This window comes from Bubalus bubalis, chromosome 6, assembly GCF_019923935.1.
Source record: "Bubalus bubalis isolate 160015118507 breed Murrah chromosome 6, NDDB_SH_1, whole genome shotgun sequence".
Taxonomy (NCBI): Eukaryota; Metazoa; Chordata; class Mammalia; order Artiodactyla; family Bovidae; genus Bubalus; species Bubalus bubalis.
Genome location: NC_059162.1, coordinates 990,668 through 1,010,823, shown reverse-complemented (window position 1 = coordinate 1,010,823; position 20,156 = coordinate 990,668). Strand labels below are relative to the sequence as shown.

General features: G+C 41.1%; 1 protein-coding gene across 4 annotated transcripts in view; it reads right to left on the bottom strand.

The window, feature by feature from the left end:
- ADCY10 (adenylate cyclase 10) overlaps positions 1-20,156 on the bottom strand; it is an 81,560-nt gene that overhangs the window by 44,906 nt on the left and 16,498 nt on the right. For all 4 annotated transcript variants that reach the window (XM_006051650.4, XM_044944086.2, XM_044944087.2 and 1 more), the window contains 6 exons: positions 19,505-19,696; positions 16,344-16,462; positions 15,046-15,122; positions 12,648-12,837; positions 9,580-9,635; positions 641-794 (listed from right to left, as the gene is read on the bottom strand). In XM_006051650.4, the coding sequence (XP_006051712.4) occupies positions 641-794; positions 9,580-9,635; positions 12,648-12,837; positions 15,046-15,122; positions 16,344-16,462; positions 19,505-19,696 (788 nt within the window). The remainder of the gene's footprint in view (positions 1-640; positions 795-9,579; positions 9,636-12,647; positions 12,838-15,045; positions 15,123-16,343; positions 16,463-19,504; positions 19,697-20,156) is intronic.

Sequence of the window (20,156 nt, the reverse complement as noted above, 5' to 3'; positions counted from 1 at the left end):
AATAAGAATTTTCCCTTTAAAACCTTTATGTTAGATGGTGAGAGGGTGTGTGACACAATTCCCATTGTCTTGGTTATCATCACTGTTATTGAATACCACACTGTTCACCTCCATGAGACAGGCTGTCCCAAAGACAGCCCTCATGACATCCCTTCTTTGAAAAGGGACAAATAGCAAGAGGCAAGTACGTTAGCGCTGCCTTTCAAAGGAAAATCCAGAGGCCTTCCATTCTCTAACCACATTCTCAGGGCTCAATGGTTTGAGCTAGTGATTCCTACAGTGTCAACTACAGGATAAACCTATGTATTTGCTTCAGACCAAATCTAGCTTCGGTTTCAGCATCTATACCAGCTGTTCTCAAACTGTCTGAGCATTAGGAAACTTAAAATATCAATATCCAAGCCCCTCCAGGCATTAAATTAGGATCTCAAGGGGTCAACTCAGCTTTTTATTTTCTCAATATGTTTCTCATTAATTACTTATTTAGCATAAGAGGCATGATACCCAATAATAACTGATAGATTGTGGGTAGTTTATAAGAGGCAACGTATAAAAGGAGAGGAACATTAAAACAAATGAAATTCTTAAGGATGTCAGGATTCTCTGGATCCACAGGAAGTGGTCATCGCAAGACACTCACCTGTGGTTCTCACCTTGAGCCAGGTACTCAATTTCCACAAGTAACTGACTTTTTCCATATCCCGATATTCCTTCGTACATCAGGACTTGACTGCAGTTAGACATCAAAAATTTCTTCATAGTACACATGAAGTATTTGATCTCCTCCTCACGTCCTGTTATTTTTGTTTTTCAAAAAGGGAGCAAACCCAATCAACATAAAATTGTCTAGAGATATAAAAAAGCACACAGTGATACTGCTTCTAAGAATACCCTTGGAATTTCCATGGCATTGTTCATGGAGTTTCTTGAGGTCCTGTGCACTTTAAAACTTTTAAAAAATCTTCAGCTAGAACTTTACAGTAAGTAGTGTAGTTTTACAGATTTATTTGGGTTTTGTTTGTTTGTTTGTTTTGGTTTGGTGTTTTGATGCCCATAAGCTGTGAGGGAAAGGATTCTTATAATGTTCACTATGATGTCAATTTAATTTCAGTGTAGCAAACTGAGATTTGCTTAGAATACACAAGCAGGAATTAAATCAGGGCTTATTTTCTTTTCCTTTTTCTATTTTTTCTATAACACATTAGAAGTAACTACAGCTTATCACATTAAGAAATCAATTTATAAAGTTAAGGTTCTCATGTTGTACAGGATGGATAAAATATTTTTACTTTTAATTCTGTGAAGGAAACTTACTTTTGTAAATGAGAAACTATACTTATTTAGGGCTACAAGAAGAGTTACCAGTGATAAAAAAAAATTCAATTTGTTTTTTTTTTTAAAAACCTCATATACATGATTAATCATAAGAAAAACATAAATTCTTAAAAATAAATTATACCATTTTTCTGATTATAAAACTAACTAACATAAGCTCGCTGTAGAAAATACAGAAAAATTAGAAAAAGAAAAAAGGAAAATAAGTCACCTTGGGTTACAACCCTATCATTCTTATTTTTCTTATGTTTTTAAATATGAATAACAGGATACCATGACTGAAATCTCAAACTCAGCCTACCATCTAGAAACCTCGGTGGACAGAAGGAGTCACAGAAACGTGTTGCTGTTGTTCAGTTGCTCAGTCATGTCCGATTCTTTGCGACCCCACGGATTGCAGCACACCACTCTTGCCTGTCCATCACCAACTCCTGGAGCTTGCTCAAACTCAAGTCCATCAAGTCGATGACGCCATCCAACCATCTCGTCCTCTGTCATCCCCTTCTCCTCCTGCCTTCAATCCTTCCCAGCATCAGGGTCTTTTTCTAATGAGTCAGTTCTTTCCATCAGGTGGCGAAGCTGATGGAGCTTCAGCTTCAGCATCAGTCCTTCCAATGAATGTTCAGGATTGATGTCCTTTAGGATTGACTGGTTTGATCTCCTTGCAGTCCAAGGGACTCTCAAGAGTCTTCTCCAACACCACAGTTCAAAAGCATTAATTCTTCAGTGTTCAGCCTTCTTTATGGTCCAGCTCTCACATCCATACATGACTACTGGAAAAACCATAGCCTTGACTAGACAGATCTTTGTTGGCAAAGTAATGTCTCTGCCATTTAATATACTGTCTAGGTTGCTCACAGCTTTTCTTCCAAGGAGCAAGCATCTTTTAATTTCATGGCTACAGTCACCATCTCTAGTGATTTTGGAGACCAAGAAAATAAAGTCTGTCACTGTTTCCATTGCTTCCCCATCAATTTGCCACAAAGTGATGGGACCAGATGCCATGATCTTAGTTTCCTGAATGTTGAGTTTTAAGCCAGCTTTTTCACTCTCCTCTTTCACTTTCATCAAAAGGCTCTTCAGTTCCTCTTTGCTTTCTGCCATAAGGGAGGTGTCATCTGCATATCTGAGGCTATTAATATTTCTCTGGGCAATCTTGATTCCAGCTTGTGCTTCATCAAGTCCAGCATTTGGCATGATGTACTCTGCTTTTAAGTTAAATAAGCAGAGTGACAATAGACAACCTTGACGTACTCTTTTTCCAATTTTGAACCAGTCCATTGTTCCATGTCCAGTTCTAGCTGTTGCTTCTTGACCTATATACAGGTTTTGCAGAAGGCAGGTAAGGTGGTCTGGTATTCCCATTTTTTAAAGAATTTTCCACAGTCTGTTGTGATCCACAGAGTCAAAGGCTTTAGTGTAGTTAATGAAGCACAAGTAGATGTTTTTCCAGAATTCTGTTGCTTTTTCTATGATCTAATGGATGTTGGCAATTTGATCTCTGGTTCCTCTTCCTTTTCTAAATCTAGCTTGAACATCTGGAAGTTCTCCATTAATGAAGCCTTACTTAAAGAATTTTGAGCATCACTTTGCTAGAGTGTGACATGAGTGCAATTGTGTGTAGTTTGAACACTCTTTTGTGTTGCCCTTCTTTGGGATTGGAATGAAAAAATTTCACCTTTTCCAGTCCTGTGGCCACTGCTGAGTTTTCCAAATTTGCTGGTATATTGAGTGCAGCACTTTCACAGCCTCATTTTTCAGGACTGAAACAGCTCAGCTGGAATTCCACTAGCTTTGTTCACAATGATGCTTCCTAAGGCCCACTTGACTTCACACTCCAGGATGTCTGGTTCTAGGTGAGTGATCACACCATTGTGGTTATCTGGGTAATGAAGATATTTTTTGTATAGTTCTTCTGTTATTCTTGTCACCTCTTCTTAATATATTCTGCTTCTGTTAGGTCCATACTGTTTCTGTCCTTTATTGTGCCCATCTTTGCATGAAATATTCCCTTAGTATCTCTAATTTTCTTGAAGAGGTCTCTAGTCTTTCCCATTCTATTTTCCTCTATTTCTTTGCACTGATCACTTAGAAGCCTTTCTCATCTCTCCTTCTGTTCTTTGGAACTCTGCATTCAAATGGGTATATCTTTCCTTTTCTCTTTGCCTTTCTCTTCTTTTCTCAGCTATTTGTAAGGCCTCCTCAAACAACCATTTTGCCTTTTTGCATTTCTCTTTCCTGAGGATGGTTTTGATTACCACCTTCTGTACAATGTCATGAACCTCCATCCATAGTTCTTCAGGCACTCTATCAGATCTAATCCATTGAATCTATTTGTGACTTCCACTGTAGAATCGTAAGGGATTTGATTTAGGTCATACCTGAATGATCTGTTCATGGGATTCTCAAGGCAAGATAACTGAAATGGTTTTCCATTCCCTTCTCCAGTGGAAAATTCTGAAAGAGATGGGAATACCAGACCACCTGACCTGCCTCTTGAGAAATCTGTATGCAGGTCAGGAAGCAAGAGTTAGAACTGGACATGGAACAACAGACTGGTTCCAAATAGGAAAAGGAGTACATCAAGGCTGTATATTGTCACCCTGCTTATTTAACTTCTATGCAGAGTACATCATGAGAAACGCTGGACTGGAAGAAGCACAAGCTGGAATCAAGATTGCTGGAAGAAATATCAATAACTTCAGATATGCAGATGACACTACCCTTATGGCAGAAAGTGAAGAAGAACTAAAGAGCCTCTTGATGAAAGTGAAAGAGGAGAGTGAAAAAGTTGGCTTAAAGCTCAACATTCCGGAAACTAAGACAATGGCATCCGGTTCCATCACTTCATGGCAAATAGATGAGGAAACAGTGGAAACAGTGGCTGACTTTATTTTCTTGGGCTTCAAAATCACTGGAGATGGTGACTGTAGCCATGAAATCAAAAGACTCTTGCTCCTTGGATGGAAAGTTATGACCAACCTAGACAGCATATTAAAAAGCAAAGACATTACTTTGCCAACAAAGGTCCATCTAGTCAAGGCTATGGTTTTTCCAGTAGTCACATATGGATGTGAGAGTTGGACTATAAAGAAAGCTGAGCGCTGAAGAATTGAGCTTTTGAACTGTGGTGTTGGAGAAGACTCTTGAGAGTCCCTTGGACTGCAAGGAGATCCAACCAGTCTATCCTAAAGGAGATCAGTCCTAGGTGTTCATTGGAAGGACTGATGTTGAAGCTGAAACTCCAATACTTTGGCCACCTGATGCAAAGAAGTGACTCATTTGAAAATACTCTGATGTTGGGAAAGATTGAAGGCAGGAGGAGAAGGGGACGACAGAGGATGAGATGGTTGGATGGCCTCACCGACTCAATGGACATGAGTTTGAGTAAACTCCAGGAGTTGGTGATGGAAAGGGAGGCCTGGCATGCTGCAGTCCATGGGGTTGCAGAGAGTCGGATACACCTGAGCAACTGAACTGAACTGAATGGTCTAATGGTTTTCTCTACTTTGTTCAATTTAAATCTGAATTTTACAATAAGGAGTTCATGATCTGAGCAACAGTAAGCTCCCGATGTTGTTTTAGCTGCTTGTATAGAGTTTCTCCATCCTCAGCTGCAAATAATAGAATCAATCTGACTTCAGTGTTGACCATCTGGTGATGTCCATGTGTAGAGCCATCTCTTGTGTTGCTGGAAGAGGGGTTTGCTATGACACGTGAATCCTCTTGGCAAAACTGTTAGCCTTTGTCCTGCTTCATTTTGTATTCCAAGGCCAAACTTGACTGTTACTTCAAGTATCTCTTGACTTCCTACATTTGCATTCCAGTTCCCTATGATGAAAAGGACATCTTTTTTGGTGTTAGTTCTAGAAGGTCTCACAGGTCTTCATAGAACCATTCAACTTCGGCTTCTTTGGCATTACTGGTTGGGGCATAGATGGGGATTACTGTTTTATTGAACTGACTTGGAAACAAACAGAGATCATTCCGTCATTCTTGAGACTGCACCCAAGTACTGCATTTTGAACTCTTTTGTTGACTCTGAGGGCTACTCCATATCTTCTAAGGGATTCTTGCCCACAGTAGTAGATATAATGGTCATCTGAATTAAATTTGCCCGTTCCGGTCCATTTTAGTTCACTGATTCCTAAAATTTTTGATGTTCATTCTTGCCATCTCCTGTTTGACCACTTCCAATTTATCTTGATAGACCTAATGTGCAATATTGTGCTTTACAGCATCGGACTTTACTTTCACTACCAGACAGATCCACATCTGGGCGTTGTTTCCACGTTGGTTTAGCCTCTTCATTCCTCTGGAGCTTTTTCTTCACTCTTCCCCAGTAGCATATTGGGCACCTACCGACCTGGGGAGTTCATCTTTCAGTGTCATATATTTTTCCCTTTCATACTGTTCATGGGGTTCTCAAGGCAAGAATGCTGAAGTGGTTTGCCATTCCCTTTTCCAGTGAACCACGTGGGCCAGTCAAAACTCTCCACCATGACCTGTCCATCTTAGGTGGCCCTACACAGCATGGCTCATAGTTTCATTGAGTTAGACAAGGCTGTGATCCATGTGCTCAGTTTGGTTAGTTTTCTGTGATTGTGGTTCTCATTCTATCTGCTCTCTGATGGAGAAGGATAAGAGGCTTATGGAAGTTTCCTGATGGGAGGGACTGGCTGAGGGGCAAACTAGGTCTTGCTCTAACATGTGGGGCCTTGCTTGGTAAATCTTTACTCCAATTTTCTGCTGATGGGTGGGGCTATGTTCCCTCCCTGTAGTTTGGCCTGAGGCCAAACTATGGTAGGGGTAATGGTGGTAATGGCGACCTCCTTCAGAAGGACTTATGCCAGCATGCTCCTGCTCCCAGGACCTTTGGAGTCAGTGCCCCTGACCCTGCAGCAGGCCACTGTCGACCCAGGCCTCCGCTGGAGACTCCTGGACAGTTACAGGCAAGTCTGGCTCAGTCTCTTGTGGGGTTGTTCTGTCAAAAGAGCTAGAGAACAAATAAGGGCTGACTCTTCCTTCTTTGATGGACTGATCACTGTGGAGTGCCCTTTATTTTTCCCCCATTGATACAGTTAATATATACCCAAGTGTTATTTAAAATCTATTGAAAACCAAGAGCACTACTCTAAGTTTAGAATTTCATACAAAGAAGCTTACATGTTTATTTGGTAATGTAAATTTCTGGGTAAGATTTAGTGTGAAGGAGATCAGCCCTGGGATTTCTTTGGAAGGAATGATGCTAAAGCTGAAACTCCAGTACTTTGGCCACCTCATGCAAAGAGTTGACTCATTGGAAAAAACTCTGATGCTGGGAGGAATTGGGGGCAGGAGGAGAAGGGGACGACAGAGGATGAGATGGCTGGATGGCATCACTGACTCGATGGACGTGAGTCTGAGTGAACTCCGGGAGTTGGTGATGGACAGGGAGGCCTGGTGTGCTGCAATTCATGGGGTCGCAAAGAGTCAGACATGACTGAGCAACTGAACTGAACTCTGTAGACCATCCTGCTTTTTTTAGATGAAACATTTCCTTTCTGAAAATGCATTTGAATTTGGTTTTGTGAGATGTATAGTGCTCTTCTTTGGCCAAAAGTTTACACAAGAACTCAGACGATCAGGCCCAGAAGGCCGCAGAGCAGACTCTTCTAGCTTTTTGTGTTCTATTTGTATACAACACATAGAGGTAAGAACTTCTGAATTCTTTCTTTAGTTGGGTTCTGAAATGAGTTTAACCTCTTGACTTGAAGTATGCGTGCCTTGTTTCTATTTAAACAAGGTCCTAATATCTGAGAGTATTGTATGCATTTTTGACCCTTGAAAAAACACTTTTTTTGTTCATGTTAGTTTTGTTGTCAGTGTGCATATAGAAGTTCTTCTACAGGAGCTCTTCTAAGAGTACTTTCCATGCTGCTAACCTCAGTCTGTTTTTTCTTACAGCTTTAAGGAATGATATATAGGCCTGATTTTTATCTTATTCTGGTGAAATCAGGGCAAAAAGGCAACTAGACCAGACTGCAAAATATATACATATTATACCAATGTGTTCTAGTATGTCCATCATACTGAGTCCTCGACCTTGTAGAAAGGGGGTTAGGATTTCCATTTGCTATCAATCATGATCACAACAAGCATATCCTAGGATGGAAAGTAAGGCCTTAGAGAAAGGTGAGAGTAGACACTCCTTCTCCTTTCTAGCCTTCAGGAGTTTGGGGATCTGGACTTGGAAGAAATGATGTGCATGCAAACTCTGAAAACTACCTGAATGCACTGAAAGTGAGGCATTACTGCTGGTTTGGGTGCTCCTTGCTGTTCTGGAACTGGTGCCTTCTTTTAGACTATGCTGACAGCAAGATTCTGTCCTAATACCACCCCCACCAAAGTGTGGGGCAGAGCCTCCTCTTAATTGCCCTAACACAGGTATGACCAGGATTTAATTTATAATTATACTTTTAGGTATGCTCACGTCTAACAGAAGGAAATTACAAACCATTATTCCTTCTGACAGAAGGAAACTACAAGCCATTATTAGAAATGGCTGCCTTCAGAATCCACAGGCCAATCCTCGCTTCGGTCTCTTCTCTACTTCATTTTATGTCTACTTCCCTGTCTAGTCTTGAGTTAGCTTTCTTATGATAGGGTCCCTTTTACCAAGAATTACAAAAACGTCACTGCCAGTTGGGTCACAGCTCTAAAAGTAAAAGGTAAAACAAAATTTCTAGAAGAGAATGTAGGAAAGTATCTTCATGATTTGTGGGTGAGGAAAGATTTCACAAAGTGTACAAAGCACTAACTACAGAGGAAAAAACTAGTAAGTTGGATTTCATTAAAATAAAAAAATTGTGTTCATTAATTACATCACTAACAGAATAAAAAGGCAAGCACAGAATGGGAAAAGTTACATACAGTAAAAACAAATGGACTTATTTTCAGAATATATAATTCCAACACATCTATAAAAACATATAACCCAATTGAAAAATAAACAAAAGATCTATACAGATACTTTAATAAAAGATGATTTCCACATGGCCAATAAATATTTGGAAAAGGTGCTCAACCACATCAGGGTTGGAATAGATGGAAACCACAATGATATACCATTATAATACCAAAAGAATTATTAAAAGTACAGACTGATAAAACTAAGTTGTTGGTAAGAATGAAAAGCAAATGGAACATTTGTAACACTATCGGTCAGAGTATAATCAAATACAACCATTTTAGAAAATTATTTGGCATCATCTACCAAAACTGTACCTTTTGCAACAATATCACCTGTATATACATATATATACCCAACAGCAGAAATGCAAACATATGTTCATCATAAGACTTGTACAAAACTTTTTATGGCAGTATTATTCATAAGAACCCAGACTGGAAACAACTCAAATGTACAAATACAGGAGGAATACATTGTTGTATGTTTATAAAATGGAATATAGTCACCTCTCTGTGTACCACAGGAAATTGGTTCCAGGACCCCCAGGGATACAAAATCCACAGATGCTCAAGTGCCTTATATAAAATGGCATGGTGTTTGCATATAATCTACACATATCCTCTGTATATTTTAAATCATCTCTAGATGAATTATAATAGCAAATACAATGTAAATGCAACATGAATAGTTGCTTGTGTGCAACAAATTCAAGTTTAGCTTTTTGGAATTTTCTTAAGGTATTTTTGCTTTGTGGTTGTTTGAATCCGTGGATGCTGATACTGCCGATACAGAGGGCCAACTCTACTACATAGCAATGAAAATGAATGAATTATAGATACAGCCAATAATATGGATGAATTTCACAACATAATGTTGACTAAAAGAAGGCTTATGTAACTATGCAATGTAGGATTTCATTCATATAAATTTTAAGAACAGGCCTAAGTAATTTAGGTGATGTTGGTGGTGAGTTTGTCATGGACAGGGAAGCCTGGCGTGCTGCAGCTCATGGGGTCGTAAGGAGTCGGACACAACTGAGTGACTGAACTGAACTGAACTGAAGTAATTTAGAATTACTTTTGATCTTTGGGTAAAGGGAGAGGAATAAAACATTTGAGGGCTTCCAGAGTACTGCTATTTTTTTTTTTCTTTGTTAATTTCTTGGCCTGGATGGCGATTATATGTTCATTTTGTGAAAATTCACTAAGCTGAGGATTTATCATTGGTGTACTTTTCTGTATGTCGTGTTATAGTTCAATAAGGAGGTTTAAAAATCAAGGCCCACTACCTACCCAGCAAAGGGTAACGCTCATTTCTGTTGCAGATGAGGTATGCCATCCCAAACATGCTGAAGAGAAGGAAAAAAAAAAAGATGTTAGTGTCAAAATAGGGAAATATTGAAAGCCAGAGGGACTAGCTCTTAGTTCCCAGAAAGCCTCCTTTTCAATCTCTAACAGGAGTCTGTCCCCTGACTCAAGGGGTACAGATGCCAAGAGGAAGGGAACAAAGAAGTTCTTACCTGGTGATAGAGTCTTCAATCAACTTACGTAGCTGCCTTAACTCAGAGCCTGATATGTTGTTCAAAAAATGCTTGTTGAGTCTGCATTGGTAGAACTGACCCTCTTCCAGGGAAACCAGACACTCAGTAGGGGACCCAATAAAGTTAGATGTGTTATATTGTCTCCCAGCACAGAAAGATTCTACCAATTGCTCAAACAATAATAGCTCATCTTTGTGGAACACATGCTACGTGCCTGGCACTTTCAAGTGCTTTATATAATCGTTTTCTTTACTCCAGACAAAAAGCTTATTGAGAAGGTATTATTATTATTATGTCCATTTTACAAATAAGAAAACTGAGGTACAGAGAGTTTAACGTGAACAAGACCCCATGGGTAGTGGTGACAGAGGATACTGACAGAGGCAATATCTAAAACGAGGATCAAGGGCATACGCTTGTCCACTGCATGATATCATCTCTCTCTTTTTTTCATAATATCTTCTCTTAAAGGGGCCTTTTCCAACAAATGACTCATTCCCTGTCTATACTATCATACTAAATATTTTGTTATGCCTTTGTATTATAGCACATACCGAAGTCTCCCATACTGCTAATTTTGTGTATGTTGTCTTCCCCATTGGATTTCAGGACAGGAAACAGGCCCTGTTCATATTTGTATGTGTATTTCCATAGTCTCTTATTTTCAGAGATGGTATAGAGAAATGAAAAAGAGGGCAGGTTTAGGGATCAGATAGTCCTGGTAGTTCAGAAACAGTTTCTATGGTAGACTGACTGCATTAATCGCTCCACTTCTTCAACCCTACTTGTATCTGTGCCCTTTGCAGTGCCCTCCCATGCTGGGCTCACCCTTGTGGACGGTTTGGCCCATGGGATGTTAACAAACATGACACAGAGGTTTGAAAAATGTTTGTGCATTGGACTTGCTCTTTCTTGCTCTTCTGATATTGCCATGACTACATCCCTGGGCTAGCCCAATATGAAAGTGAAAGTGAAGTTGCTCAGTCGTGTCCGACTCTTTGTGACCCCATGAACTGTAGCCTACCAGGCTCCTCTGTCCATGGGATTTTCCAGGCAAGAGTACTGGAGTGGATTGCCATTTCCTTCTCCAGGGGATCTTCCCAACCCAGGGATTGAACCCCGGTCTCCCGCATTGTAGACAGACGCTTTACCGTCTGAGCCACCAGGGAAGGCCGGACCAATATGAGATACACAGAATCACTGTCCCAGTTATGTCAGCCACAATTCCCAGTTATCCTATCAGAAGTCATCCTGGATGACAACCTGTTCAACACCAGGCATATGAACAAGCCTAGGCAAGATCAGCCAAATCCAGCCAAGAGCAATTGAACCCCACATATTCATGAGATAAATAAAAATGTACTATTGTATACCCCTGTGATTTTGTGGTTGACTATGCACTTAGGCGCTCAGTCATGTCTGACTCTTTGTGACCCCATGAACTGTAGCCCACCAGGCTCCTCTGTCCATGGGATTTTCCAGGCAAGAGTACTGGAGTGGATTGCCATTTCCTTCTCCAGGTTAACTATAATGCAACATTACTATGGCATCTGAAAGCAATGTGGCTCCATAAATTACTAGATTTATGAGTATGGACAAGTCATCTAACAAATCTCTGAGTCTCCATTTTTAAATTTATAAAATGGAGTTAATATTAGTTTGTTTCTACCTCATATAATTGATATTGAGGTAAAGTCCCTAATATTTAATAAGGGCTCACAAAAAATTATTATTCATTCATTTATTCAAACAGCATTTTATTGATGATCTACACATGCAAGAACAGTGCTGAGTCCTGGGAATACAAAGATGAATAATAAAGACTCACTGAAGCAATTACAGCCCTAATTCTGTTATCTGACCCTTTAAGACCTAGATTCTAGCTTGCTAATGTAAGAAATAATACCTTTTCACTTTCCATCCACCAAGCACTACTATATAGAGCTTCCCATGCTGTTCATTCATTTATTCATCAGTATTGATGCCTACCAAGCATTGGGAATATAAGAATGAACACAAAATAATCACTATCCTCAAAAAGCTCCCCGTGTAGGAAGTGAAAAGCACACTGAGTCAGTGATTGTTCTGAGTGTTCTAATGCGCTACAGAGTTACACAGAGGAGAGAGCTAAACCGCTGGACTTGGGATTGGGTAGCTTTCAGAGGCAGTTTTAGAAAGGAATAGATCCTTGAGCTGGATTTCAAAAATTGACTGCAGTTTTCCTAGTAGACTGGGGATGGAATGAATGAAAGAGAGGCTAATCCCCTTAGACACCCCCAGAGGAAGGGACATAGGAGGAGACAAGGTAGGAAAGGCAGGTGGTTACTTTGTGTGTCATTGCAAGGAGTTTGAACATATCATGAAAATGACTGGAAGGTCCTGAGGGATTTTCAGCTCCTAAGTGAGCCCAAACTGGGCTTCGGGAGAATGTGTGTCACTAAGCACCTGGAAGAGGAGCAATCCCTATCAATGGCTGAACACACAGTTGAAGTGATCAATAGTTAATGGTTGGTGATTGGGTTCTTCTGAGTCCAAAGAGATACTCAAATGAGAAGACTCTCTCTTCTTTTTGTACAACCTTTGATAAATTACCATCATAGTCTAAAAACTGACAGTAGACTGGGATCTTCCACCATGTTATACTATCAGTGGGATGGAGGAAGATGAAGGAATTTGAAATCTGGGTCTTGGCCTGGGAAGGACTAGATTTTAATTTTCTGAAATGGCTTCAAATCTGAAATTGGTGACCTACTATTTTTGCTATCATAATTCTCCCACTTCTTTACAAAAAGTACTGCAAGGTCAATGTCCCACACTCACACTTTCTCATTAAGGCCCAAACACTGATACACTGGTCCAGAATCTGCAACACCTTTCATGACTTTCTTTGGAAGCTCTTTAAAAAAGTAGGCTGGTAGGTTGCTGCCATTGTAGGTGACAGAGTCACAGGTCACGATTCCTGGATAGTACATCATCATTCTGGCAGCTATGTTGACTTTTTGACCAATGACTATAATAGGAAGAAGAGAGAAAGGCAAAGAGCAAGGAGAAAATAGCCACTGAATTCAGTGTAATCCAAGGCATATTGTCCCCAGATGGCATTTTTACCCTTTACTCCATTTGCCTTCACAAATGACACAGCAATCTTACCTTCAACCACCCAGCTTTAGCCAATGGCTTCCCTCATAGCTCAGTCGGTAAAGAATCTGCCTGCAATGTAGATCTGGGTTCGATTTCTAGGTTGGGAAGATCCCCTGGAGAAGGAAATGGCAATCCACTCCAGTATTTTTGCCTAGGAAATCCCATGGACAGGAGCCTGGCTGGCTATAGCCCATGGATATATATAGCATATATATGTAGCATATATCTCGGAGAAGGCAATGGCAACCCACTCCAGTACTCTTGCCTGGAAAATCCCATGGACGGAGGAGCCTGGTAGGCTGCAGTCCATGGGGTCGCTAAGAGTCGTTCACGACCGAGCGACTTCACTTTCACTTTTCACTTTCATGCATTGGAGAAGGTAATGGCAAACCTACTCCAGCGTTCTTGCCTGGAGAATCCCAGGGACAGCGGAGCCTGGTGGACTGCTGTCTCTGGGGTCACACAGAGTCGGACACGACTGAAGTGACTTAGCAGCAGCATATATCCAACGGCTATAAGCGTTGGATAACATAACTTAGCGACTAAACCACATTTTAGAATATACCAGGAGTTAACTAGTCATCTGAGAGGCTAAGGGGATGATCTGCTCAAGGATTAGAAGGGCCTTGAATATGGAGAGGATTCTCTTAAGTGGGATGGTGAGCAGGGCCTGAGGGCTCTCAAATGAGGTATAGTTGGTCTGCTATTTAAGATAGACATATGTAAGCTTGGACATGGACCACTGACCTCCAAAGGAGGCACAAAATTAGGTCTGTATGTTTCTGTGCATGAGCCTTCATTTGATTTTGTAAGAGTAAGTAAATAGGGCTGGAAGGGGTGTGAATTGTAGGATTCATTTAGGGGATATTTCAAGAGGTAATACACTGCAGTTGACAGATTCTGCAACCAGGCTATGCAGGTTTGGATCTAAGCTCTACCTCTACTATGAGTAAATTACTTAGGCAAAATACTTAAACTCTTCCATGCCTTAGTTTTCTAATCTGTAAAGTGGGGTTGATAACAGTACTTCTCTCAGAGGGTAGTTTATGGAGATTAATGAATTAATACACATAAAGAACTTTGTGAAGTGCTGGGCTGCTAGTAAGCCCTCAATTAATACTACTACTAATTAGGTATTAAATGTTGTACTTTGAGATAAACTTGAATACTCCCGATTAAGATATTCATTTTTTAAAACCAGTTTATTATGGGGAAATTTGACCATACAATAAAGCATGGTATCATGAGTCTATATATCTATTACCCAGGCCCCCAAACCATTAACCATCCACTCTCCACCTTGTATTATTTTGAAGAAAATCTCAGAGTTGTATTACTTCAGACATAATTGTTTCAGTATTTTATATATATGCAGTATTTTAAATGTATTATTTCTGAGCATTTAAAACCCTAATAGGATTGAACAGGAAAGAGCAGTGAAATCTTGAGATAACACCTACTTACTTTTGAGATTAGTGCTATTTTTCAGTAATGCCAATATTCATAATTTTAAGAATCAGTCCTCATCTATCCCAGGAATTTAAAGGAATAATCGTTTAATGTTAACAGGAAATTAACATAAAGGCCCATCATTCCCTGAACTTATGGCCTCCCATTTGTGTGTGTGTGCTTAGTCACTCAGTTGTGTCGGACTCTTTTGTGACCCCATGAATTGTAACCTGCAAGGCTCCTCTGCCCATGAGGATTCTCCAGGCAAGAATACTGGAGTGGGTTGCCATGCCCTCCTCCAGGGGATCTTCCCAACCTAAGGATCGAACCCAGGTTTCCCTCATTGCAGGTGGATTCTTTATGATCTGAGCCACCAGGGAAGCATGGCCTACCACGGTTCCCCTCTAAAGACTGCATATTTCTCATACTCAATCATAGACCCAGAAATACACATTTTGTAATCATTGAGGTGTCCAGAAACCAACCGATATGGCTTGGTTTCATCTGGCAGACTGTAAACCTTTGAGCACAGGGTCCATGTCTCGCTAATTTTTTTCCCTCCTCCCACCCAGTTCAATGGCAAGGCACAATGTCTGCTGAAAGATGGACATAAGCTAGTTCAGCACACCTGTATACTCGTGCCTCACAGAGTGTCCAACGATTCCACAGAAGACAATCCCGCTGGTCACGCCAATGGAAACAGTGCTGCCTCCGGGGAGAAAGAGAAAGAGAGTTGTGGGAAAGAGACAAAGACAATGAACACAGAGAAGGCCGGGAGGGCGGGGACATGGTGATGAATGGGGTGGGGGAGGGGTAGGAAAGAGTTTTCAAAAAAGAACACTCTTCCCTTTGTAGTTAGGTTAGGGCCATTGTACATGGCCTGGAGGCATAAAGGAAGGGCAGTTTGAGATAGAGAACTAAGTTCTTAGAAGTAATAACTCAGTTCACTTTTCTGCTACTTTTAAGTATTCATCTGAGCTATTTTTCTGGAAAATAATCTCATCACCCCAATGCACTTTCAATGTAGAATGATTGTGGTTGTAAAAAAAAAATAATAATAATAACTATCTTTTGTGATTACTAGCAAGAACTAAGTCATTTTTTCAAAAGGAAATAACTATGTGGCATCAAAAACTAACTTTTCTAATGCATGAAGATGGTTGCATATACAGATGACTAGAGGCTGAGAAGATGGAATACTTAGGGCAAAGGCTGGTACCTGTTGGAGTAGACCAGAGTGGGCCACAAGTCAAGATTATTGGGGTACACAGGGGGAGCCTGAGGGCACTGGGCTCTTGGACAGCCAGGGTCAAAAATGTAAACATTATCTTAACAATTTGACTTAGTGGATCATCTTGAGACCAGATCAGTGGTGGTAGTTTAGTCACTAAGTCATGTCCGACTCTTGCAACCCCATAGACTGTAGCCTGCCAGGCTCCTCTACCCATGGGATTCTTCAGGCTAGAATACTGGAGTGGGTTGCCATTTCCTTCTCCAGGGGATCTTCCCAATCCAGGAATCAAACCTGGGTCTCCTGCATTGCAGGCAGATTCTTTACTGACTGAGCTATGAGGAAGCCCTAGTACTTCCTTTATCTCCTAGTTATTAAAAATCATCTCAGGTCTCCAACATAGTTTGGAGTATGACCTCTCCCAGGAAGTAAGCCAGAAGTATAGAGAGACAATCCAGTTAGACCCTCTCTGGTACATTTGAATTTGTTAGGCGTATCCTTTCTCTACCTGGCCTTGACCATCCCCCCGTCTGACCGCATCAGGGCTGGGTTTGCTCACCCTACCTGTACATTCAGTAAATAATGAATGTAGACAGAAAGACAGTCTCCCGCCTTCCTCTTCCCTGACCCTTGTCCTGTCTCCCCATATCCTACAACAGAGTCAGGAATCAGAGGGAATCAGGGTCAACACCTACCGGATTTTGTGGACCTGAGAGCAGAAGTCAAATATATCCACAGCACTCTCCAAGGCATGAGTGATTTCATCAGGTGCCTTTTCCCCAGGAAAACCAAAGACACAGAGAAAAGAGCAGCCCTGTGAGGGAGAAAGGCAGCAAACACAACTGGTGGACCGTTAGTTTTAAGCTGGACCATTTAGATGGCCCAGTGGAGGACGGGCAGCAATTTTCACTCTCTGAAACAAATTTCATCAAATATATACCTATTTCAATGTCTTCCCTGGTGGCTCAGACGGTAAAGCATCTGCCTACAATGTGGGAGACCTGGGTTCGATCCCTGGGTCTGGAAGATCCCATAGAGAAGGAAATGGCAACCCACTCCAGTACTCTTGCCTGGAAAATCCAATGGACAGAGGAGCCTGGTAGGAACTCCATGGGGTCACAGAGAGTCGGACATGACTGAGCGACTTCACTTTCACTTTCAAACATTATATAACTTCTCCTGCATCATCAACAGTAGGGTTAGAACCTGAGAGTGTACCTTCCTGTCTACTCTCTACTGTAGCCAAGGTCTTGGGTTGCAAAGTCCTAAGTTTAAGTCCAAAAGCAACACAGAGCAAAAGGCACCAGCTCTGGGATCAGAAAATATGTGTTCTCATGCCACTTTCCCAAGTTGTGTATATAGATATATAGAGATATATTGATAAACTTCAGTTTATCAATCTATATACAGGTAAAACTTAGACTTGCTGAGGTTGGTTATGTTACTGAAAAATTAGTATGTTATATTTACATATATACACATGCACCTCATTAACTCTAAAGTTCTCTTCAGATATTGTTATTATTCATTTTTCTTAAGGATAAAGGCTTAAGCTGGGAGTGTTTTTTCTTGGCAAAAGGTTAACTCTTTCAAAGAGACAGTAAACTCTGAAGTTTGGCACTTTCACTATTAGTCCCCTAAAAAATGACTTCAGATGCTGTTTTCTGTAAGAAAATAGTGCATAGTGAATAAAAGTCAATGGGGTAAAAATTTGAGTCTATGTATGTTATATCCTGATAAAATGCAAAAGAACAATAAAATGCCTCAGTTTCTTCAACCCTCTCCAAAAAGAATCTGACCAAGTACATGCTTAGTCACTAAGTCATGTCTGACTCTTTGCCTGCCAGGCTCCTCTGTCCACAAGATTTTCCAGGCAAGAATACTGGAGTGAGTTGCCATTTCCTCTTCTATGGGAGTTTCCCGACTTGGGGATCAAACCTGCGGTCTCCTGTATCTCCTACTTTGGCAGGAAGACTCTTTACCACTGAACCACCTGGGAAGCCCATCTGACCAAGTGTGCTCAGTCGCGCACTTGTGTCCGACCCTTTGCGACCCCATGGACTGTCGCCCACCAGGCTCCTCTGTCCATGGAATTTTCTAGGCAAGAATACTGGAGTGGGTTGCCATTTCCTTCTCCATTCTGACTGAGAGTCAGATTCTAATTGGCACTAGGTTCTGTTGTGACATGGGTGGAGCAGGGGGTTGGGGGGAGCCCTGAATCCAGGTCTGTGAAGAGACTAGAGGGTAGCCCCTTTGGGGCACTGGTGGGTTTGCTTTGCCTGGAAATTCTGCCTAGTGGCTTGGCAAAATCTCACGCTGCAGTGAGACTAGCAGCTCTCATCTGCTGAGTGCTGACTTGAATTAGGCATCACAACAGGTGCTTCACACACATATTTTTTAAAACTTTCAACAATCATTTTAGGCAAATACTATCCTCATTTAAATAACGTCCCTATTTTTATACAAAATAAATAGGAACAAACTAAGTCTCAGAGAAGTTCAATGACTTGCTAAGGACACACAGCTGGGAACTGTGCGAGCCAGGAACTGTCTCTCCAGGAATTGTCTGGAGTATCTGCAAGACACTAAAAACTGTTCTCTATGCGTCTATGCTCTTTTCTGATGATACTCATGAATGAATATGGAAGAAAGTATCAGACTATACTGGACTGGAGGTCTCCATTGCCTCAGAACTCCCACAGAACAGAGTATTTTTTCATACAAAAATTAATTATTTCTGCCTGGTTCTGTGACAACCTGTGAGAGTTTCTCACCTCTGCAGCCCAGCCCTAGCTTTCTGTCACTACCAATGCTCACTGTATTTTTTTTAATTAGAGAGTGAATGAGTGTGGAGCAGTAATTAGGTGCTCTGCTCTTACAATACAAAAACACCTGCGACGGTGAAATCAATTCTCATGAGCACTACTATGATAATTTATCACATCATTTTTCTCTGAACAGATGAAGAGCAGATTGAAAACACTGAGAGCTAAAGGTGACACCCCCACCCCATCTCAATTAAGGAACTGAAAGGGGAACTGGAAGTGTACATATGGCAGATGGAGATTATAGGAAATTACAGCTTCTAGGTGGAGAGGGCAATGGCACCCCACTCCAGTACTCTTGCCTGGAAAATCCCATGGACAGAGGGGCCTGGTGAGCTGCAGTCCATGGGGTCACTAGAGTCGGACACGACTGAGCGACTTCACTTTCACTTTTCACTTTCATGCATTGGAGAGGGAAATGGCTACCCACTCTGGTGTTCTTGCCTGGAGAATCCCAGGGACGGGGAAGCCTGGTGGGCTGCCGTCTATGGGGTCGCACAGAGTCGGACACGACTGAAGTGACTTAGCAGCAGCAGCAGCAGCAGCAGGGAATGATGGTGACTAGAAGACTGACCTTAAAATCTCTGGGAGACTCATTGAACCCTGGATTCCAGATGTATGTACATATAGTAAAAGCTAGTTGAATACAGTGGTTAAGAGCACAGACCAAGAAGGCACACTACCTGGGTTTGAAAATCCAGTCCACCACTTAATCTTATTTTGTCTCACTATCCTTAGCTTTACCTAAACTCCCTCATCTGTAAAACGGGGACAATAACACAATACCTACCACTTAGAGCAGGCATGTGAAGGAAGAATATATGTAAAAGTGCAGAGAACAATGCCTAGCACACATTGAGCACCACATCCACCATGTAGGCTGTTATTAGACTATAAATAAAGACTGATGGTTCTAGGTTAAACGTGTCTATTCCTTCTCTTTCTCCCCTGTCCATGGACATAAATCCATGGACATAATGCTAATCTTAAATTATTGGTAGGTTTCCACATCTTTAGTGTGGGAAATTTACCTTGTCAAACATGAAGACTTTGTTGATTTGGCCTTGGAAGACCCTCAGGACAGAATTAATGTGCACACAGGCATCCTGAATAGCTGAGCCTATGACTTCTGCTTTATCTTGGTCCTTAAACATCAGGTTCACGAACATAACTGTCACTGGGCGAAGCTCAGACAAATAGCCCCGAAGCTGCTTGTCATCAATCTGGAATTTAGAGGGAAGCTTTCCTTAACATGTGTCCTTGGCAGTGGATCTTTCCTCCCAATATCATCACCACCACACCCAAAATTATCACTGGGAGGGAACTAGCCTTTTGAGATTCTCTAGGGAAACTGAAGTTATCAAAGTTGGGAGGTAGAACACAGCAGAGCCAGCTTAAAGTCAAAAAAATGGAAATGGAATGAACTATCAAAATCTCTTCCAATAGGAACTTAGAAGCCTGCTCATTTTTGCCCAGCCACCACTCCCTTGCGCCAACTGCTAGCTCCCTCAGCCAATATGAGCCATCACAATAAAAGAACTGCTGTTTCTTTTGGCTCTCCAACAATTTAGGAATAAGAATAGCATGCCGCATAATTCAACCTAATATTTTATAGCAAGGTACTTTTCAGAATATTTCCATATTCCGTCCTCCTTTATCCTCAAATGAAATAAAATTACATTA